The sequence below is a fragment of the Scyliorhinus canicula genome, chromosome 3 (assembly GCF_902713615.1).
Source record: "Scyliorhinus canicula chromosome 3, sScyCan1.1, whole genome shotgun sequence".
NCBI lineage: Eukaryota > Metazoa > Chordata > Chondrichthyes > Carcharhiniformes > Scyliorhinidae > Scyliorhinus > Scyliorhinus canicula.
Genome location: NC_052148.1, coordinates 119,994,560 through 120,018,230, shown reverse-complemented (window position 1 = coordinate 120,018,230; position 23,671 = coordinate 119,994,560). Strand labels below are relative to the sequence as shown.

At 48.8% G+C, this 23,671-nt stretch overlaps 1 protein-coding gene across 2 annotated transcripts in view; it reads left to right on the top strand.

Moving 5' to 3' along the window:
• The window catches only part of kita (KIT proto-oncogene, receptor tyrosine kinase a), a 131,435-nt gene that overhangs the window by 77,987 nt on the left and 29,777 nt on the right, over positions 1-23,671 (top strand). For both annotated transcript variants that reach the window (XM_038791166.1, XM_038791168.1), the window contains 6 exons: positions 2,607-2,794; positions 6,381-6,487; positions 6,579-6,705; positions 9,838-9,942; positions 10,030-10,140; positions 20,026-20,167. In XM_038791166.1, coding sequence (XP_038647094.1) covers positions 2,607-2,794; positions 6,381-6,487; positions 6,579-6,705; positions 9,838-9,942; positions 10,030-10,140; positions 20,026-20,167 — 780 coding nt within the window. The remainder of the gene's footprint in view (positions 1-2,606; positions 2,795-6,380; positions 6,488-6,578; positions 6,706-9,837; positions 9,943-10,029; positions 10,141-20,025; positions 20,168-23,671) is intronic.

Here is a 23,671-nt window from a genome sequence, read left to right as displayed (position 1 = left end):
GGATCGGGCTCATGCAAGGACCCACAGAACCCATGATAGTAACACTGAGCTGGATTCTCCATTTGAGAGACTAATGCTGATGCTGCGACTGAATCATGGGTGTTCGATGATCCCGATGGCGACACCATCAGGACATGGAACTAGTGCGATTCCAATGCACGCCGGCGTGTGAATCGCTGGGGTTGGGATTGGCACTTGAGAGCATGACAAGCTGCAGCTGCATGTCAGCAATCCACTCCTCGCACACTGTCATTCCAGCCATGAAGATGCCACCATGAAGAGCGGCACCGAGGTTTGCCAATGCAGAGCTGGAGATGCTGCTGGAGGCCTTGGAGGAGAGGGAGCGGGGTGGGAAGGAAGCTTCCACCCACCGACGTCAACTGGGTCTGGGCACAGGTGGCAGAGACAGTGAACATCGTGGACCCCACCACCAGAACTAGATAACAGTGCAGGAAGAAACTGCATGATCAACTCAGGACGGCCAAGATAAGTCACCACCACCACTGTGTCCCTGGCAGCACTCCCAAGCCACACTCCCCATACCCATCATTATCTGTCATTATCTGTCCCCCCAGGAAAAGGCGGCCCACAACCGCAGGGAGCGGGAGAAGACCTGTATCCCCTCACTGTCACAGAGCAGAGAGCGATGGACCTGGTCGATGGAGTTGGAGAGCAGTCAGTCGCAGAGGTAGAGGTCAGCATCGGAAATTGAAGTGAACCCCCAATAAATTGAGATAACCCCCCCCTCCCATACCATGTCTACTTGCGACCTAACCATACGTCTTGTCTTGTGCCTTGCATGATCACCTGCCGATGATTTGGGTCCATCTGAGGTCCCCCACTCGTTTCCGCAACCTCTTGGCTCACCTGGCGATGAGGCGGGACCTGCCGCTGTCCTTCCGACCCCCCCCCCCAAGGTCACAGCCCTGCGGCACCTCAGAGTACATGGCGGAGACAAGACTGATTTCACTGCTGTCACCGGCATCCACCATCCCAGAGACACTCGCCTCAGTTACGCTTGTTAATGAAGTGGCTCCTGGGACACTATGTTGTGCGACTACACACATGCAGTTGTACATTAGGTGAAGATAGGAACCCCGCAGGGACAATGGTTGGAGGGCAGCACGACCCCAGGGACTAGCTGCCATCCAGATGGTTCTTGGGCTGCTGGAAGGAGTGGTCCCATCAATTGTAGGAAATGCAGGCGCAATGTCGAGGACTACATGAGGGGCTGTCAGCAACCATCCAGCACCTGCAGGTGCTGTTGGAGGAGTGCAACCGCCTAAAAGATCAGGAGACAGTGGCGACCATGCGTGCTATCCAGGCCTCGGTTGACGTCCAGGCTGGAGGCCTTGGGTGCGAAGGTATTGGCCATGGGTCAAAATGTCCAAGACCTGGGGCACTCTGTTGGGTGGTGGCCGAAGCACTGGACAGGGCGGCCCTGTCACCAGGGCCACATGGACATTGCAGCGTGGTACAGAGCTTGGCCCAGTCAGAATGGGTCATGGCGGGGGCATTGAGGGCATTGGCCTGGTGCTGGCTGACCTGAGCTGGTCTCTGAGTGACATGGCACAGTCCCAGAGGGACGTGGCACAGTCCCTGTGCTCCATGGCTGAGAACATTGAGACCCTGGCAAAGGCAAGAGCGGGCCTCCATGACTGGCAGCCCTGGGTGTCAGGGGAATCCCCGGAGCCTGCTCCGGCCGCATCCCTGCACGTCCGCCCCAACACTGTGGCGTGATTCTCGGTGGCGGAGGGTGGCTACTGTTGGCCAGCGGTTGGATCTTCTGCTCTTGCCACTGTCAGTGGGATTACCCATTGAATCCACCCCAGGTCGCTAGGAAACCCATGGCAGGAAGGTCCCGCCAGAGTGACCAGCTGGGAGATCTCGCCCAATGATTTAACAATCCACAGTCACAAACACCAAGCAAATAGGGGTGCATCTGAATTACTGTCACCTACTTTTGAAAGTTGCTGCCAGCCATACTGTAATGAAATATGTGAAGCAGCAGATTTTAGTTTGAATGGCACCGATTTCCTTTTCCAACTGCCAATCTGAAAGACAATTGAACAATTTTCGCAAAGTTTGTATTGTACTGGGCTGTAGTTTTGTATTTGAATACATGCAATTGTTAAATGCTTCGTCTGGAATTTCTGTCGCAATTCTTCTCTGGGAACCCCTGCAGAAAAACCTCAGAAAGGCCTATTTAACCTTTGCTTCAGGTTGTCTGCTGACCTTTCACCTCAATTAATGTGCGAGGGGAGGGAGATCATGGTAACTTGATGCAAATTCTCTCCCTTATTTATTGTCAGTTAATTAAAGGAAATGTTATCCAAGCTAAAATTAAACAACAGTTCTTCATTTTGGCAACTTATCATTGACAATAGAAATATTTGGACTACACCACCCCAAGGAGCTGTGGATGCCATGTCAATGAATACATTCAAGGCCGAGGTAGATAGGTTTTTGGATACTGAGCGAATTGAAGGGAATGGGGACAGAAGGGGAAAGTGGAGTTGATCGGCCATGATCTAGTTGAATAGTGCAGTATGCTTGAAGGACCAAATGGATTACTTCTCCTCCTATTTCTGATGTTCTTATTACAGGTGCTCAGACACACCTACAACAACAGAAGAACTACATGGGACAAACAGAATAATAGTTCAGCCCCGCTTTGGAAGGACTGAAGTGGAAAGCATTCTCAACACCAATGAACTGGACAGCAACATTACGGTGGAATGCCTGTCATCCAACAGTGTTGGCGAGAATCGTGCAATCTATCAGATAAAAGCAGGTAATAAAATTCTGAATGAAAATACATAATCAAACCCAGGCAAACCAGTGCTTTTGTGTTAAAATACTGGGAATAGGTTAAAGCTACTTTCTGACATGTCTTAGTGATTTGCGCGTTGAATTTGCAGTTTATAATATTATCAACTGGGTGAAGAAAGAGGTTTCAATGTTATTTTAGCACAGTGCATTTTGTGGTGTCTGGCAATCCCTGAACAATTTAATACAGTACATTTCCCTGCCATTTAACTCTGCTGCTCTGTGGACTTGCAGATATTTTCAGTCCTCTTCTTTTAAGGTGTTGCTGCAAGCCCACGTCAGTAATTGACCTAGTGGATTTCTCACCCTCCCTGACGCTGTCTGTGAACATGACAATTGGTGCCAACTGCTTGCCCCTTCTATTTAAATGAGGTTGGCTGCTGGTACCTTTGGGTGGGTGGGTGAAATGGTTACTCTGCCTGTCCAATGTATGCTAGAGATGAAAGTCCACCTGTTGAGTGGGATAAACTGTGCAGAGTACAATCATTGTCAGGGTTTATGTTTCTCACTGGGTTTTGGTGAAAAGTTCACCTGTGATTAAGCTGAATTAAAAATGCATTTCTTGCTAAACTCCTTGAGAATAATAAGTCCTTGTGGCTAGTCATTAATATTTTGGTGTTCCGATGATGAGGTATAAAGTCTTCAGAGCTTAGAGTCCTGGGGTTCTAGACTACTGCCAATAGTTTACGTTCTCCACGGTGCGTTCTGAGCTGAGGTGATGGTGGGGGGTTTGGCAGCATTAGATTGCATAGACGGGATTCCATCCGGGATTCCGCCTCCCCTAGCCGAGATACAACTTTATGGTGGGGTGGACAGGGCTGCCCATGCCACTTAAAGGCCTATTCCCGCCCAGCCACAACTTTTAGGCTGGTGGACACCAGTAAGATAAGGGTGCGAGACAGAAAACGTTTCCACCCTCGATCTCATTTGCGAAGGTGGGGGGGGACAGCCTCAATCGGTAGGACCCTTCAATTTGGGATGTCCTTCCCTCAGGGACCTGGGAGCTCCGGCCATCCCTCCCCCACAGCCTGTACTCAACCAACAGTGAACCCCCCCCCCCCCCACCCCCCCCAGAGAATCCCCTACCCTCCTGCCGCCGGGACCTCTGCTAATTACCTGAAGTGTGGTCCTGGGACTTAGCTCAAGCATAGTGCTGCAGTACCTCTTCAGATTGGCCGACAGCCCTCTAAGGTGGGACCTCCGTCCAAGGCTGGCAAGAAGATTTGTCTGTTGCCAATTAATACTCAATTGAATGTAAAATGGCAGTAGACCTTTCAGAGTTGGCTGGTGACATGTTCCCTACTGACTCCCTGGATGATGGGTGCCGAGCGCTCCCATGTTGAAAATTCAGGCCATAGAGTAGTTTGGGGGAGCTTTAGAACAGGATTTTTCCACAGATGTCAGAACCTGACGTTGGGCGCATATAAAGGTGGTGGATGTGCCCATGTCATCAGCACACCCAACAGTGTGACCTTCTAAGGGGTGGCATCCTAACTGTCCACCTCCATGATGAATGCCCTACTAAGGATGATGAATAGGCTCCAAATGTTACAGACCCAATCAGATAGCCTGCAGTGATGTCTGGCCCCAGCAGGAGCTAGAAATTAAAGAGGCCCGAAGCCATTTGGATGAGCAGGTTGATGGGAAAACTGCTCCACAGGCCTATTCACTGATGGGGCCCTCCGCACATGGTGTGGGGCTGCCCCGACATCAGTAAAGTACCGTGCTAGTGCGAAATGATCTCCAAATGAACTAATTGACTGCCTGCCTCCATAGAGCAGGCAGACAAACTGATTCCAAGGCCACAGCTGGGAAGGTTCCCCAGAAATGCAAATGAATTGGCGAGATATTTTCATCCCCACCTCCCCAAACCATCACCAAACCAAACTCCACAGTGCTGGGAAAATCCTATCCATTAATGGCAAGCCAGTGAAACTTTTACAAATTGAATGTAACTTTTAATAACAGATGAGGGTGGGGTCCGAACACACTCATGCAAAGCAGCCATCTTCAAACAGTCTGGCTGAATGAGCAGTCCAGATATTTCAACAGGGCATGAAGAAACAAACTCCAGGCTCAGTTGAAACAAAGCTGGCATGGTTTCTATTCAATTACCAAACTACGCCATGTATTACAACTGGAATGGTGCTGGCCAAATAGCTGATGGGCCCCTACGCCTCTGGACCAGCTTAGGTTTGATGTTCCCAAACCTTGGCGGGAAGGTGGAAAAGAAATAGGACCTCCAGAAGAGGTATCGCGATCATTGAACATTGTGACAGAGGGTTTAGCCCAGGGGACGTCGTCGATGTTCAGAATTTTGGGGACGGCGCCCAGTGGATTCCAGGGACCATAGTGGAGAGAATGGGGCCAATCTCATATGCAGTCAAGACGAGGGAACGTGGTAAAACATGTGGACTACCTTAAGGGCATGAATGGGACCCTCGACCTCCCCCTTCTACCATTATGTCATCATGAAGCACTTTGCACTAGAAACCTGTGCCTGGGTCAACAGGATGCGGACGGCTCCACATCAGGCATAGACACAGAATCTTCTCGAAGGACATTGTGGTCAGAGACAACCTCAGATAGGGCCCCATCTGCATTGGTGTGAAAAAAGCGCTCCCCGACACGATACTTGAGCCCGCTCCCCCTCTAACCCGGCCCCACAGCCGCAAGAAACAGCCACGGGTGAAATGGCAAAGGAGACACTCTCTGCAACTGTCTGCAGGGGAACCTACGGACATTGAGGAGGAGAGGTGTAATACCCCTCTTGAGACCCATGGGAATGCCCCAATTGATCTCCCTGTGGGGCTCATGGAATATAAACTCCCTTGCTAGTGGGCAGAGGCCTACCAGCTGGGGCACATAACATTGCCTTTAAAAAGCTTGGTCAGGGCGGCACCGTGACACAATGGTTAGCACTGCTGCCTCACGGCACCGAGGATCCAGGTTCAAACCCAGCCCCGGTCACTATCCGTGTGGAATTTGCACATTCTCCCTGTGTCTGTGTGGGTCTCACCCCCACAACCCAAAGATATGCAGGCTAGGTGGATTGGCCACGCTAAATTGTCCCTTAATTGGAAATAAATAAAATAAAAACCAGCCTGACTGGAACCGGCATCTGTGGTAGTTCCAGTTGGGACCTTTGGATTGTAAGCTGCGTTGCCGCCTTTGCTTTTGTTGTCGAATTAAACTTTGTTTGAACTTACCTTCTTGGGCCTCCGAACTTTTATATAACTCATGAATTTTACCACCGCAAATTTTGGTCCCTTAATAGCATTAAACAAACTTGGTTCCTTATCAGTAGTTTCTGTTTCAATTTTTCAATACTGCCTAAAAGTAAATAAACCCGGACATCTGTTCATTGGTTCAGATGGATTTTCCTCCTTGCATCTTGTCGACCTTGGTTTAGTGGACACAGCCTTGAAGTGACAGCAGTCAAATAGATTGGATCGCGAAGGTTACAGAATTAGCTAATGAGGGTGATTTCCCCAGAATATATGCTCACATGCATAAGTGGTAAAGCAATTTTTCTTCATTACTTCTTTCAGGAATACCAAAGCCACATCACCTCTTTACCCCTCTGTTGACCCTGTTTGCAGCAGCAGCCGGTGTACTGTGTGTCATTTTAGTCATTCTGTTTTACAAATACCAACAGGTAAAGTGCACTAAGATTTCTAATACTTCACTCACTGAGTTGCTGTGTACGTTATGAAGATTAACATTAATATGATCGCAATTGTTTTTAGAAACCCAGGTACCAAATTCAGTGGAAGGTAGTTGAGGGAATACACGGGAATAACTACACATACATCGATCCAACACAGTTACCGTATGATGATAAATGGGAATTCCCCAGGGATAAGCTGCGCTTTGGTGAGTTGCTATTTTGCTTGGTTTACATGAATTATTCTCACATGAAGAGTTCAATCAACCTGTGTTCAATTAACAATAAATCCATTAAAACATGAATCTTCAACAAAAACCCAGGGCGTGATTCTCCGCTGCCCACGACGGGTCGGAGAATAGCGGGAGGGCCTTCCCGACATTTTTCCCGACCTCCCGCTATTCTCCCCCCCCCCACGGCCGCCCCACGACACGAATCGCTGCTCGCCGTTTTTTTATGGCGAACAGCGATTCTCCCCTAGCCGATGGGCCGAGTTCCCTGCTCTCACCGTTCGTGAAAACGGCCGCAAAGTGCCGTTCCCGACAACCATGGCACCGATTGGCACGGCCGCACCACAGCCGTGCCAAGGGTGGCATGGGCCTGCGATTGGTGGGCACCGATTGCGGGCAGCGGGTCCGAAACCCACGCACTCTTTGTTCCTCCGCCACCCCGCAGGATCAGTCCGCGGGGCGGCTGAGGGGCATGACGGCCCGCGCATGCGCGGGTTTGACGCATATGCGTGATGTCGTCATCTGCGCATGCGCGGGTTGGAGCCGTCCAATCCGCGCATGCGCGGCTGACGTCATCATGCGCGTCAGCCGCCGTGACCCTTGGCGCGCGGGCTTAGCGACGGTCGCTAAGCCTGCGATGCCGTGCTTTGCGGGGCCGCGCTGCTAGCCCCGACCGGGAGGGAGAATCGGGTCCTGGGAGGGGGCGCGGAGGCTGCCGTGAAACACGGCCAGTTTCACGGCAGCATTTACGACTCTCCGCATTTGCGGAGAATCGCGCCCCCAATGTTTTGCTATTTCGCCAAAATATCGACCTTGTCTTAGAAATAGAATCTGGAATGTTCAGAGCATTTAACCAGGACGAGACCCATGAATGGATTCTCTGGGTTGGGTGGGGAGAGCAGGTTTGAGCTTCGGGAATATGCTCTCAGGATAGTGCACATGCAGGGGTATCAGCAGACACTCTACAAGATTATAAAGTCAGAGTAATAGAAGAATGTGTTTGGCACTATTGTTGCAGAACATGTAGAAAGGATTATTGACATAAATGGAGTGAAGTGTATTGTTGAGTGAAGAAAGAAAGGAAATAAGACTGAACTAGCAAAAGAAAACACAGAACAAAATCGAGACAGGAATTATGATCTAAAGTTTAACTTAACGTTGAATCCACAATGCTACAGAGAGACGAGACACAGGATGAGGTGCTGTTCCTAAAGCTTGCAATGAATTTCGTTGGCACGCCATAACAGGCCATGGACAAAAAGGTCAGAGAGGGTGCGAGGTGAAGAATTAAAATGACCAAACACAAGCAGTGAATACATAGAACTGAATTGAAAGTACAAGTAAATCACTCTTTCACCTGCAAAGAATACTTCGGACTTTGAACAATGGGAAGGGAGAAGGTAAAAGGGCAGGTGTTGCATGTCCTGTGCTTATATGGAAAGCTGCCACAGGAAAGGGTGTTGGGCTTGATTGAGGAATTGAGGAATGGGCCAGGGTATCACGGACAAAATGATCCCTTCACAATTCAGTAAGGGAGGGGAAGATGTATTTGGTCGTGGTATTGCACTGGGAGGAGCAGAAATGGAGGTGGATGCTACATTGAACAATGAGGCTGATGGGGTCGAAGATGAGGACAAGGGGATTCCAATTGTGGTTCTCTGAGGGAGGCTAACGGGTGGGAGTAGAAGTGCAGGATATAGAAGGGATATATGGGAATGCCTGTCAACTATAGTTGGAGGATAATCCTCAGCTCAGGAAAAAGGAAGACATATCGGAAGAGTGAGCGTGGAAGATATGTCTGAGATATGTCAGAGAGCAGGTTATTCAGGCAAATAAAGTTATTGGGGCAGAGCAGGTGGAGAGGGCTAACATAACAGTATTATCAGAATAGACTTCATAAAGGAGTTATCAGGGAAGAGCGCACAGATGTTATCATAGGATATCGTTTTATGATTCAGGATGAATTGGGTGGAGTATGTTATTAGGATACCTTATAGAATGGTCATAGTGGGATTAGCAGTCATTTTGCAGAATGATTGTCAGATCTGGTTCATAGAGATCCAGGAGGCAATTTCTAGTCATTTCAATGGGCGGAACTTTCCAAAAATTGCAGAGTGCTGGATCAGGCAAGAATAGCTAAGTGAAACTTGTGGTTTCACAGCTGCATTTTCTAGTAAAATCAAACAGCACTCTGTGCAATTTTGAAGTGCTGGTGAGGTGGAGAGGTGGTAGGCTAAACTCGCTGGCAAAGTTGATGTTCAGAGATCAGAGTGGCCGTTTAAAGGACCCTCAACTCAAAGTGAAGTTAAAGGACCTCCCCTCCCTCCGGAGACATCAGGCACCCCAACAGACAAGGGAAACACCGAACACTCCAACACAAGGGCCAACTCCACACCCCCCCGGCCACTCGATGGTCAGGTCACATCTCCTCTCCCACACCATGTAGGCATTAGGGAGAACTGAACCAACATGGCTCATCCTCGCCAGCAGCAGGGCATCCCTCATTCTAAGTGCCCAACCCCCCCCCCCCCCCCCAATGCAGGCCCAATCCACACCCACCACTATCGTTCCTCCCCACCACATAACACCTCCACACCCAGGACTCTCCAGGTCACTGCCACTGGGCTGTGCCAGGGCACTGCTCTGCCATGTTCCTCACCACCTGGGAGCTATACTTGCCTTGGAGCCCACGGCATGGTCCTCACTGCCGGATTCTGTGTTTGGAAACCAGTAGTGTTTCCTGCCAGCATTATGTTAGGTCACGCTGGCAGGGGTGAATATATGACAATCCCAGAAGCAACTGTGTTAAGCCGTTTATGAACAACAAAATCGATTCACATTCATGGTAATCAAATTCACACCCTGGTTGGTTGGGGGCCAAAACGGGATTTGCACCCACGGCGAATGGGTCCTGAAAAGTATGACAAATATCTTTTCAATAACTAGCAATAGTTTAAAAAGTTGCAATATATCTGTTTACACCACAATAAATTCAGTTTACCTCATTGACAAAGATGAAGTTACTGTCTTGTAAATGAGCAGTACAATTTTAAGTTTTTATAACTTGATTATTCAACATTCAGATATGATGAAAATGCTTTGTATTCCCAGGTAAAACCCTTGGTGCTGGAGCCTTTGGGAAGGTTGTGGAGGCTTCTGTTTATGGGTTGACTAAGACTGACTCCATCATTACTGTGGCAGTAAAGATGCTGAAGCGTAAGTATATATGATACATGTTTTGTGTGAAATGTAGGCTGACGTTCCAACATCTGCTGGGTGACAACTACAAATCTGTCTTTGCAGCAAGTGCCCACTCCACAGAGAAGGATGCCCTGATGTCAGAACTGAAAGTCTTGAGTCATCTTGGGCAGCACATCAATATTGTCAATCTGCTTGGAGCATGCACTGTAGGAGGTCAGTTCATATAACTCAAGTGAACCATATTTGTACTTTTTGGCTGAATGAAAAGTTACCTTTCAGGGTATCAAAATTGCTAGCTGTCGTTCAATGGGAGCACTGCTGTTTCTGAGTTCAATGGTTGTGGATACAAGTCTCACACTGCAGCACAACATCCAGGATTTGGGGCAGGATGGTAGAACAAGTGGATAGCATGGTGGCTTCACAGCACCAGGGTCCCAGGTTCAATTCCTTGCTGGGTCACTGTTTATGCGGAGTCTGCACGTTCTCCCTGTGTCTGCATGGATTTCCTCCAGGTGCTCCGGTTTCCTCCCACTGTCCAAAGACGTGCAGGTTAGGCGGATTGGCCATGATAAATTGCCCTTAGTGACCAAAAAGGTTAGGAGGGGTTATTGGGTTACGCGGATAGGGTGGAAGTGAGGGTTTAAGTGGGTCGGTGCAGACTCGATGGGCCAAATGGCCTCCTTCTGCACTGTATGTTCTATGATTACATTCCAGAAGAGAACTGATTGATGGAGGTGTCACCTTTGAGATACGTTGAACCGAGGCCCTTGTATACCCACTACCACTCCTTTCTCCCACAGGTGAAGGTAAAAGGTCCCATGTAATTATTCAAAGAATAGCAGAAGAGTTCCCATCTAGTGTATTTACCCCTCAATTAACATTACCATCTGGTCATTGTCACATCATTGCTGCTTGTAGGGAGTTGCTGTGCTCAGACTGGCTGCCATGTTCTCTACAGTCTACACTATAATAGTAAGAAGTCTTACAACATCAGGTTAAAGTCCAACAGGTTTGTTTCAAACACTAGCTTTTGGAGCACTGCTCCTTCCTCAGGGTGCAGTGCTCCGAAAGCTAGTGTTTGAAACAAACATGTTGGACTTTAACATGGTGTTGTAAGACTTCTTTCTGTGCTCACCCCAGTCCAACGCCGGCATCTCCACATCATACACTATGATAGTAACCATACTTCAAAAGTACTTATTGGCTGCAAAGAACTGCAAAGTCCTGAGGTTATGAAAGGTGCCCTATAAATACAGCTTACAGCTCAATATCCTCTTGATACCCTCACATAACAAAATCTGTTTGAGTCTTGGAAGTTTCAGTTGACGCCACATTCAGTTTTTGGGGAGAGTTGGAGAGAATTATTCGTAATTTTGCTTTTTATTAGTGAATAATTCCTAAATCAAAGCACCAAAATATGGATCAGTAATTAAGGATAGATGCAAATCAATGAGAGAATAGATTTAAACTTTGCAGGGCTAATGTTATGAATGTATGCTTATGTTGGAAAGTGTCACTTAATGCTATTGCATGCAGGAATTCACAAGTATACTCCCCATACATTTCAGTGATTATAATGGTGCAAAGTCTTGTACCTTGTGACCTTGATTTTCCATTATATTCAGGGAGTGCATGTTTTGTACGTTGGACCTTTGCCCGTAACACTGCAGTTAGACAGTGACAGAGATTCTGCTTGTTGTACACCCATTCTGATTAACCTCTCTACTGAAATTAATGAATCGATAAAGGGCCATTGACTACTGATGCGCACTTTTCACGCACCCCCGAACCCCCCAATCCCTCTCTCCACTGAAAATGAAAATCTGGCCCTTGGCCCCAAGGAATTTACTGCAATATCCAAACATTCCACCTCCTCTCACTAACTCGAAGAATCAGGCAGCACTTAATTGCACGTAACAGAGGGTGGAATGTTACAGTCCTCGCCAGCAGTTTCCCTGACCTCCCTGCGGATGGGAGGGATGAGACTTGTAAAATGCAGTGTGAGGTCCACCTGCTGCCTACCTGCCCACTCTGACCTACAGCCCATTTTATGGGGTCAGTGAGGCATTGGGCAGCCTGCCCACCCTTGAGGCCCAATTAATGACCACGTAAGTGCCTCACCCCCTTCTCACCGCAGTGTTGGGCAAATGGGTGGGGTATCTTCTTTAGGGTTGCTCAGTGTCAGGCAGAGGCACCCCTCAAGGTCATGCACCAACCTTAACCTCCTCCGGCCCCAGCCTCTCCAACCGGTCCGCCCAATCTCCTCACTTCCCTTCCTGGGGGCTGCTAGCCAGGCCTTGCCTGTGCCCTTCAGTCTAGACCCCTTTAGATCCCCATCTTTGGGGGCTGACTCTTGTCCCAGCAGTGGCCACCCCTTCAACTTGGAGGGGTTTAACCAGATGGAGGTTGGGTGGTCCAGTGGTTTTTGGGAAGGTTCGATGATAGTTTGGCAGTCCAGTGGCGGTCAGATTGTGCGTCTAATTTGATTGATATCCAAGGGAATCCAGTGGTAGTAGGAGGAGGGAGCAGACAGATCATGTGGTATGGTGCAGCTTGTTGGGCTTGGAGGTAACAATTCTGCTCCACCTAGTTTACAAGCAGTGATGTAGAAATGCTAACCTCATGGATTCAGCCCTTCTTGCCTCCTTTTAGCTGCTGAGTTTATCAAGGCCTAGTTAAAAATACAATCATTGTGAAGGCAGGCATTTCAATATAATATTTAAATAACCAACCCGCTTTCTGGATGTGGATTGGCCACCAACATCTCATCTGGCCTGGGTTAAAAATGGGAATGGGCAGGTTCAGTCATTGTGCCAGATGCTGTGCAGTATAACTCCTGGTCTGATCCAACCAGTATTTTGGGAGTTAAGACTCAGCCCAAGCTTTCCGAATATTGAAATTAAAAATGTTTCTGAGGTGTCCAGAGAGTAGAATGGAGATGTCCAGATGTATAATATAATGGATTATAATTTCCATTATAATCACATGAAACAAATGAGGGGCGTGATTCTCCGCCCCCCAGATGGGTCGGAGAATAGCGGGAGGGCCTTCCCGACATTTTTCCCGACCTCCCGCTATTCTCAGACCCCCCCCCCCCCCCCCCCCCCAACGGCCGCCCCACGACACAAATCGCTGCTCGCCGTTTTTAAGGCGAGCAGCGATTCTCCCCTGGCCGATGGGCCGATTTCCCAGGCCTTTACGGCTGTTTTTACGAACTCCAACACACCTGCTCTCACAGTTCGTGAAAACAGCCGCAAAGTGCCGTTCTGGAGAACCATGCCACCGATTGGCACGGCCGCACCACGGCCGTGCCAAGGGTGGCATGGGCCCGCGATCGGTGCCCACCGATCGCGGGCAGCGGGTCCGAACCCCGCGCACTCTTTGTGCCTCCGCCGCCCCGCTGGATCAATAAACGGGGCGGCTGAGGGGCATAACGGCCCGTGCATGCGCGTGTTTCACGCATGCGCGGCTGACGTCATCGTTTGCATCAGCCGCCGTTAACCTTGGCGCGCTAAGCCTGCGGTGCCGAGGTTCACGGGGCCCCGCTGCTAGCCCCGACCAGGGAGCAGAATCGGGTCCTGGGAAGGGGCGCGGAGGCTGCCGTGAAACACGGCCAGTTTCACGGCAGCCTTCACGACTCTCCGCATTTGCGGAGAATCGCGCCCGTGTTGTTTCATTCCACTTTGCTAGAGTCAATTTGGGCATTGACAGTGGATTTATACAATCAGTATAGTGTCGGTATGATGCAATAAATCATAGTGCACAGCTGTTAATGTAAATGAACCCACAGTTTGAACTGTTAAAGTATAAAAGCAAATTACCGCAGTTGTTGGAATCGGAAACTAAAAAACAAAATACTGGACTATCTTAGCAGGTCTGACAGCATCTGTGGAGAGAGAAGGGAGCTAATGTTTCGAGTCTGGATGACGCTGTGTCAAAGTTTTGCTAAAGCATAATTTTGACTTACTTGCAGCATCGACAAACATTATAGTTGAAGATTGATTAAGAAGATCAATAAAGAGACAAATGTACACAATGATTCCAAAAGGCCTTTGGCAGGAGAATTTATTTGCAGCACCGCTCAGACTATGTTAATTCCCCAGGGGCAGATAGGCAACAGCATAGGCCCGTTACCTGCTTGGGCAGCATGTTTTCTCCAATGCTATCAATGGAGGAACGTGCAAGGAAACTGAAACCTGCTCTTTAGTTGCTGGTCCATAAGACCATAAGACCATAAGACATAGGAGTGGAAGTAAGGCCATTCGGCCCATCGAGTCCACTCCGCCATTCAATCATGGCTGATGGGCATTTCAACTCCACCTCCCAGCATTCTCCCCATAGCCCTTAATTCCTCGCGACATCAAGAATTTATCTATCTCTGCCTTGAAGCCATTTAGCGTCCCGGCCTCCACTGCACTCTGCGGCAATGAATTCCACAGGCCCACCACTCTCTGGCTGAAGAAATGTCTCCGCATTTCTGTTTTGAATTTATCCCCTCTAATTCTAAGGCTGTGCCCACGGGTCCTCGACTCCTCGCCTAACGGAAACAGTTTCTTTGCGTCCATCCTTTCTAAGCCATGTATTATCTTGTAAGTTTCTATTAGATCTCCCCTTAACCTTCTGAACTCCAATGAATACAATCCCAGGAATGCCAGCCGTTCCTCATATGCTAGACCCGCCATTCCAGGGATCATCCGTGTGAATCTCCGCTGGACACGCTCCAGTGCCAGTATGTCCTTCCTGAGATGTGGGGCCCAAAACTGGACACAGTACTCCAAATGGGGCCTAACCAGAGCCTTATAAAGGCTCAGTAGCACATCGCTGCTTTATATTCCAACCCTCTTGAGATAAATGACAACATAGCATTCGCTTTCTTAATCACGGATTCAACCTGCATGTTTACCTTTAGGGAATCCTCGACTAGCACTCCCAGATCCCTTTGTACTTTGGCATTATGAATTTTCTCACCGTTTAGAAAGTAGTCTATGCTTGGATTCTTTTTTCCAAAGTGCAAGACCTCACATTTTCTCACGTTGAAATGCATCAGCCATTTCCTGCACCACTCTCCCAAACTGTCTAGATCCTTCTGCAGCCTGCCCACTTCCTCAGCACTACCTGCCTGACCACCTAACTTCGTATCATCAGCAAACTTCGCTAGAATGCCCCCAGTCCCTTCATCCAGATCATTAATATATATGGTGAACAGCTGCGGCCCCAACACTGAACCCTGTGGGACACCGCTGGTCACCGGCTGCCATTCCGAAAAAGAACCTTTTATCCCAACTCTCTGCCTTCTGTCAGACAGCCAATCCTCAACCCATGCCAGTAGCTCACCTCGAACACCATGGGCCCTCACCTTACTCAGCAGCCTCCTGTGTGGCACCTTATCAAAGGCCTTTTGGAAATCCAGATAGACCACATCCACTGGGTTTCCCTGGTCTAACCTACTTGTCACCTCCTCAAAGAATTCTAACAGGTTCGTCAGGCACGACCTCCCCTTACTAAATCCATGTTGACTTGTTCTAATCCGACCCTGCTCTTCCAAGAAATTAGAAATCTCATCCTTAACGATCGATTCTAGAATTTTACCAACAACCGAGGTTAGGCTAATTGGCCTATAATTTTCCATCTTTTGTCTTGATCCTTTCTTGAACAAGGGGGTTACAACAGCGATCTTCCAATCGTCCGGGACTTTCCCTGACTCCAGTGATTTTTGAAAGATCTCAACCAACGCTTCCGCTATTTCTTCAGCCACCTCCCTCAGAACTCTAGGATGTAGCCCATCGGGGCCAGGAGATTTGTCAATTTTAAGACCTTTTAGCTTTTTTAGCACCATCTCTTTTGTAATGGCAACCATACTCAACTCAGCCCCCTGACCCTTTATAATTTTTGGGATATTACTAACGTCTTCCACTGTGAAGACAGACGCAAAGTACTTATTAAGTTCTCCAGCCATTTCCTCATCTCCCATCACTAGCCTTCCAGAATCAGTTTGAATTGGCCCAATGTCTACTTTGGCCTGACGTTTGTTTCTTATGTATTGAAAGAAACTTTTACTATCATTTCTTATATTACTGGCTAGCCTGCCTTCATATTTGATCCTCTCCTTCCTTATTTGTCTCTTTGTTAACCTCTGTTTGTTTTTGTAGCCTTCCCAATCTTCTGATTTCCCGGTGCTTTTGGCCACTTTATAGGATCTCTCTTTTTCTTTGATAGAATAAAGTCCGGTAATAACATAGAACATGGTGTTCCTAATAGTGGTAATGGGTATGAGTACATTGCAGTCCCTGGATAATAACACCCACTGATGTCTCAAAGGTATTGTTACTGTAACCACTGCTTCTCCTTTTTAACTTGAACAAGACTTTGATGAGTTAACTACACTGCCCAGATTTTGGTTTGGCTGGGATCCTAGAATATTTGGTTAACATTAGTGGTTTAATCGATGTCAAATTCAAAACATTGCAATGGAGGTCTTTAGTAGATAATAAACGTCAAGTCAGTGTGTAGTTTTAGATATGTTTATTCTACTTTTACCTTTTTGGATTTGGGTTTATTGCCATGTGTACTGAAGTGTAGTGAAAGGTATTGTTCTGCGTACAGTCCAGACAGATCGTTCCATACATGAAATAACATAGGATAGATGCACAATGTAAATACATAGACAAAGGCAGCGGGTGAAGCATACAGGAGTGCAGTACAACTCAGTTGGGAAGAGAAGTGGAGAGATCAGTTCAGTCCATAAGAGGGTCATTCAGGAATCTGACAACAGCGGGGAAGAAGCTGTTTTTGAATCTGTTTGTGCGTGTTCTCAGACTTCTGTATCTCCTGCCTGATGGAAGAGGTTGAAAGAGAGAATAACCCAGGTGGGAGAAGTCTTTGATTATGCTGCCTGCTTTCCCCCAGGCAGTGGGAGGTGTAGACAGAGTCAATGGATGGGAGGCGGTTTCATTTGTTTACACTTGTGTATTCTTCACCTTGCCGCAGTCAATCTGTAACTGGATCAACACTGATGATCAAAGGAAGCATGTCTGCTTGGGCAAGAGGCAGTAGCAAGGAGTGCAACAAACTTTCCAAACGTGACATTGAAATGTAATATTTCCTAGAAGAAGCAGCCTAACTTGTGATTGCCAAGATTGTCTGTCCTGTTTGTATTTTTGTCAGAGCATGGCACCTACAGGAAATACACAAGAAAGAGGGCGGGATTCTCCGACCCCCCCGCTGGGCCGGAGAATCGCCGGGGGGGGGGGGGGGGGGGGGGGGGGGGGGGGGGGGGGGGTGTGAATCCTGCCCCAACGCCAGCTGCCGAATTCTCCGGCGGCAGTTTTTGGCGGGGGTGGGAATCGCGCTGCGCCGGTCGGGGGCCATTAGCAGCCCCGCCCCGGCGATTCTCCACTCAGCGATGGGCCGAGCAGCCGCATGTTTTCGGCCAGTCCCGCTGGAGTAAATTACACAAGGTTCTTACCGGCGGGACCTGGCTCTGTAGACGGCCTGCGGAGTCCTCGGGGGGGGGGGGGGCATGGGGCGGGTGGGGGGAGGGGAGATCTGGCCCCGGGGGGGGGGGGGGGGTCCCACGGTGGCCTGGCCAGCGATCGGGGCCCACGAATCTGCGGGTGGGCCTGTGCTGTGGTGGCACTCTTTCCCTCCATGCCGGCCGCTGTAAAGCTCCGTCATGGCTGGCGCGGAGAAGAAACCCCCTGCGCAATCACAGTGGCAATCACAGCGGTTCTGGGAACATGCTGGCGCTCCTATGCATGCACCAACTCGCAGTAGCTGGCGAGTGCTTTCGGCGCTGGTTGGAGGATTCCGCACCTTCCGGGCGGCCTGGTGCCGGAGTGGTTCACGCCACTCTTTGGCGCCTGTACGGCCCACCCGCCGGATGCTGGAGGATCCCGGCCAGAATGTTTAGATTTAAAGTAGGAGAGTGGCATTTCCATGGTGGAACCTCTCCCGGAATTCATCCAACCTTCCACCATTACTTCAATATACGTTTAACACCAATCCCTGGACTAATAGCATAAATGATTAAAAACGACCATTACTTTGTTTCCCCAGAATCAGTGGCAAACGTATGATGGCAGATTGGGAGAATATCATGGAAATTGTTCTGTAACATCTTCACAATCCTTTGACTTTCCGCATGCATTCTCATTAAAGTTTTAAAATCTAACTGAAAGAGAACTACAGGGGCTGACCAGTGTACACACTGCATTGTTTTTCTGCATTCATGTGACTGTCAACATTTTTGACCTAAGTGACCTTAAAGGTATTTTGATACGTGACCCCAGCACATCAACATGCAGATCCACATGCCTTTCCTCCTGGTTCATGTTTAGTTGTAACTCTGCTCCGAAATAAACCCCCCCCCCCCCCCCCCCCCCCCCCCCCCCCCCCCCCCCCCCACCTCCTCTGCTTTAAACTGGAGACCGACAACAACTTGTACGACCCAACAAAAGCATTTTTTTTTGACTTGGTCAGGATTCTGGAGGTCACCAGTCTTTTGTGGGAGGCCCATGCATTAGTCATCAACTGCTCGTCTTTTGTGTAAAAGCACATGAGAAAATTATACAATGAATTTCTAAACTAGGAAACTAATATTCTATTTAAATGCAGTACAAATTGGTCATCAGCCTTACTTGAGAACAATCGAAAAGGCCAATAGCCATTTTTGACTATTGATTTTAGGGAAGCCAACCGCCCTGAAACTTCCGAAATCACTCTTTGGTTGACCTCAAATTAGTCAACTTAGGGCAGCATGGTGGCACAGTGGGTTAGCCCTGTTGCCTCACGGCACTGAGGTCGCAGGCTCGATCCCGGCTCTGGGTCATTGACCGTCTGGGGTTTGCACGTTCTCCCCCTGTTTGCATGGGTTTCACCCCCACAACCCAAAGATGTGCAGGGTAGGTGGATTGGCTTCGATAAATTGCCCCTTAATTGGAAAAAATGAATTGGGTACTCTAAATTTAGTTTTAAAAAATTAGTCAACTGGCTAATTTCCACAAATAATGCTGACCAACGTTCCCATTTACTGCTATCACTTCATGACTGCCATATTCGAACGTGTGTGCAAAAGGGATTTTTTACATCTTTTCATGTTATTATTCACTTGTTAACCATTCTGGTGGCAAAATTTACAATATCTAATCAGCAGGAAGTGATATATTTAGAATCTTGGGATATGAGAACACAGCAATGGGCTGAATAAAGCCGGGGTGTGGGGGCATTGGACCACCCCACTCTACCCTTCCTGAAACAAAGTCGGTGTAGAGCTGACCTAGTCCTCACTGGCTTGTCCTGCATCAATAACAGGCTGCAGGCAGGCTTAAAAAGGGCTAAATGGGACTTCTATACCTCACTTGGGAGGAATTACCGCCCTCTGGAGCTGCTGGCCAATCAGATTGGGTGTCATCTCCATCAGTCCCAGCAATGTCAATAATGCATTAATGGCCACTGCTGAAACTACAAGAAGAGGTGCAAAAAGGCCCATGGATCTCCAAAGCTGGGCTCTCCGATGGGGAGGGTTTGGGCAAGTGAGGGAGAGAGCCGGTGAGGGGATTTAGGGTGGGGGGGTTGGGGGGGTGGGGGTTGAGTTTAAGGCTATAGGCAGATTGGAAAAAAGGGGGCATTCCATCTTCGATGGACAGACTGCTCTGATCTGCAAAGAGTAGCCCCCGAAGATTGACCCCACCCACTTTCTTACTGCCCTTTGATGAACGTAGTTTAAAAAGTAGGCTGCCCACTCCCATCCCACTGCCCACTCCCAATGTTTAAGTCTACAGGGTAGTCTATTATCAGGGTTAATTGGCTTGTCAACAAACCCAATTGACCCTTGAGTACCTATTTAAATATAGCAGGTGAGCTGCTGCTTTCAGTGCCCACCCCCGCCACATATTATGGGGTCGTGCTTGGGGTTATGTGGGAAGGTGGTTGGGTGGGCATTCGCCTTATTTTACACGCCTCCCCTCATCAGAGACGCATCTGGCGGAGGCACATAAAATGCAGCTCAATAATGAATGGAAGTACACAATTTCTAGTGGCTTCAGTTAACCCTGAAAAATTCTCCTGTAAATTATAAATAGATTTACCATATTGTTTCAGGTCCAGTTCTGGTAATCACTGAATACTGCTGTTTTGGTGACCTTTTGAACTTTCTAAGGAGGAAACGGGATTCATTTGTTTGGCCAGAAAATGGAGAACAGAATCTGGAGAAGACACAATATAAGAATATTCCAAATCTGAGGTAAACATAAAATTAACACTATAACCCTCTCTGTTAAGTTATTGCAGGTGCATGTTTCATTGTTTTCTGCTATAATGAAGTTCTACACCACAGGATCCCATATTCAAGCCTTTATCATAATATATGTAATGTTTTGAGATCATCACACAGAAATATTCAAATTTTAAAAACCTCCACTCTCCAATGTTTCCACATGAATTGCTGGGCTCAGCGCCGAACCAACCACTATGCTCTGTCCCCCCCCCCCCCCCCCCCCACCCCCGCTGGCGGTGGTGTTGGCTTTCTCGCCCACACGCCAGCGGGAGGATGCTAATGGAAACAAATGGGTGCTAATGACTCATTTGCATCCACTTAGCAGGCCCAGCACCAGAGTCCCCAGACCCTGGCAATTCTCTGGTTCTCCAGGCCAGGAATGATCATCGATTACAGAAGGACGCCATTTAGGCCATCGAATCTGCACTGGCCCTAGGAAAGAGCAGCCTACTTAAACCCAAGCCTCCACCTATCCCTGTAGCCCAGTAACCCCTCCTAACCTTTTGGACACGAAGGGGCAATTTAGCATGGCCAATCCACCTAACCTGCACATCTTTGGACTGTGGGAGGAAACCAGAGCACCCGGAGGAAACCCACGCAGACTGTCACCCGAAGCTGGAATTGAACCTGGGTCCCTGGTGCTGTGAGGCAGCAGTGCTAACCACTGGGTCACCGTACCGCACCTAATCACATGGCCGGGATTCACTGCAGCTATCATCAAACGTGTACCTTGCATGGTGGACCAAGGGGGTGACTCCTTAAGGAAATTGCCCCCAAAGTCTGTCTAAGGCCCCCCCCCCCCCCCTCCCCAGCACATCCCCTTCCGGGGAAACCCTAAAATGGGAGATCCCCCCCTCAGGGACTCATTAACTAAAGAACCCCCCACACTCACTCTCTAAATAGGGAGTCCTTGTGGAGGGACTCCCGAACTAAAGATCCCCCCTGAGACACCCTAAAATGGGAGACCTCCCAGGGAACCCCTAACTAAAGGAGCCCCCTACAGAGACTCCCGAAATAGAGAAACTCCCCAAGGGATCTGCTAACTGAAGGAGCTGCCCACAGAGACCCACTAAATAGAGAAACTCCCCAAGGGACCCTCCTCAATAAAGGAACACAGAGAGCCCTTAAATAAGGAAACCCCAACACGGACCCCCATGAAAGCGACTCCCCCTACCCCGGTATCCCCTAACTAAAGTGACCCCTCCATAGGGACCCCTTAACTATACAGTCCCTCTCAGACTGGGCCACCTCCCCCTGTGTCTGCGCCACATCGAGCAGCACCTGGGCAATGCCGCTAATACTCTCAGCCATGGCCCGCTGTGACTGGGCCATGCTCAGCAGCGTGTCGCGTCTTTTCGTCCGACGTCACTTCGTCCAACGACACTTCGTCCACGTCTTTTGGTCCAACGTCTTTTTGTCCGCCCGTCTTTTGGTCCAACGTCACTTCGTCCAATTATCCAATTACAAATTAACTCCGTATAAAACCATTTAATTGATAAAATGCAAGTACAATACAGCAAGTGAATTTAATTGTTAAAATGCAAGTAATTGATAAAATGCAAGTAAAATGCAAGTTGAAAAATGCAGTTAAAAAGTTAAAAAATCTAAAAGTGCAGTTAAAAAATCTAAAAGTTTACTAATTACATAAAATTCCCGAAATTACTTAAAATTGATGTAAATTGTAAATTCCCGAAATTCCCTAAAAGTTAGATTTCCAGAACTGTACCCGAGAGAGAATAATGGGGAGAGGACAAGATGATTTGATATTCTACAATTCCGACAGACACAGATATAAGTGGGAGTCTAATTGGATTTAGACAATGAGTGCAGTTCTGAAAGAAGCAGATTTATTTCTCGATTTTCGTCGAGTGATTAAAACCTCTGGTTGGCAGTGGGTTCTGACATTACAGGTCTGAAATGATCAAATATTCCATCAGATACAATGGCTCTCATCACGCTGGAGCATACATGGGTGAATATCCTGCAGCTTATCTTAATAATGTCTGGAGATCAAGCAGCACAAATGCAGAACTCAACATCAAGAGGCGAAATAGGTGGAGAGGATCCTTGAGCAGTAACATTGAAAAACTAAATTAAACTTTTTGTAATTGGATAATTGGACGAAGTGACGTTGGACCAAAAGACGGGCGGACAAAAAGACGTTGGACCAAAAGATGTGGACGAAGTGTCGTTGGACGAAATGACGTCGGACGAAAAGACATAGCACCGCTCAGCAGTGCCGCTGCAAAGTCCTGGTGGCTCTGGCACATGGTTGCCTGTGAGAGAGCAGCCCTGTCCCAGGCTTCGGCCACCGCCTGCAAGGATTGCCCCAGGCCTCGGACATGTTGATCCATAGCCAAAACCCCCGCCCCCAAGGCCTCCACCAGGGATACCACCCCTGCAATGTTGGCCTGGGTGGCACACATGGTCGGCACCACCTGCTGCTCCTGCATGCAGTTGGACTCCTCCAACTGTATCTGCAAGTACGGGATGCTCACCGACAGCCCCTCATATAATCCCTGGCTCTGCAACTGCATCTCCACAATCGATGAGACTGTCCGTTCCAGAAGCCCAAAACCTGTCTGGACGGCAGCTAGTCCCCAGCCCTCCGACCATCCTCTTGAGTTCCTACCTCCACCTGCTGTACCAGATCAGCTTTGTTATACCGTCAATTCACTGTGAGACCGTGAGAACGAGTGAACATTAGGCTTTAATGTCCATGAGCTTGCCTGCCAGAGTCGGCTGTACAAATGAGTGCCACCCACAGGTGGTCGACTATATATGGCCCCAGTGAGGGCGGAGCCAGAGGCGGAGCCCACGGGGTTCCAGTACAGTACCTGCAAGTAGCCCATCTCATCACTTCCAGGTTATGGGTCACATCATTATGCAGACAGTACAGACAGCTCATGCATTAGGTGAAATACATTCATAACAGTGGTGTGCACCAGATAGTGTCCCAGGAGCCGCTTCACTAAAGTACCCAACCGAGGTGAGTGTCTCTTGGATGGTGGAGGGTTTTGGAGACAGCTGTGACGGGAAATATGTGTAATCCTCGGACTCGAGCTCCAGGGCGTCTTGATCTTGGGTCTGTGGCTCGCGTCCTTGTCGGTGTCCTCGTCGCTGGTCTGCACCTGGGGCTCTGGCTGTGGCTGTGGCTGGGAGCGAGGACACTAGAAGGTCCAGCCCCATCACCAGCAAGTGCTGCAAGATACAAGACAAGACGCATGATTAGACTGTGGGCCGGGGGAGGCGTGGGGGGTATGTTGGGGGAAGGGGTATGTTTGGGAGGGGCGAGTATTGGTGGTGCTGGAGTGGGGGTGAGGGAGTGGTATGAGGGGGGTGAGGGGGTGAGTGTGGTGTGGGGGTGAGTGTGGTATGGGGTGGTGTTGGGCCGGCGTTGACAGACATGTCACGGGGAACTGCAACTCAGCGAGATTTCACTTCCTCGCCCGACGCAGTCCTCCATCTCAG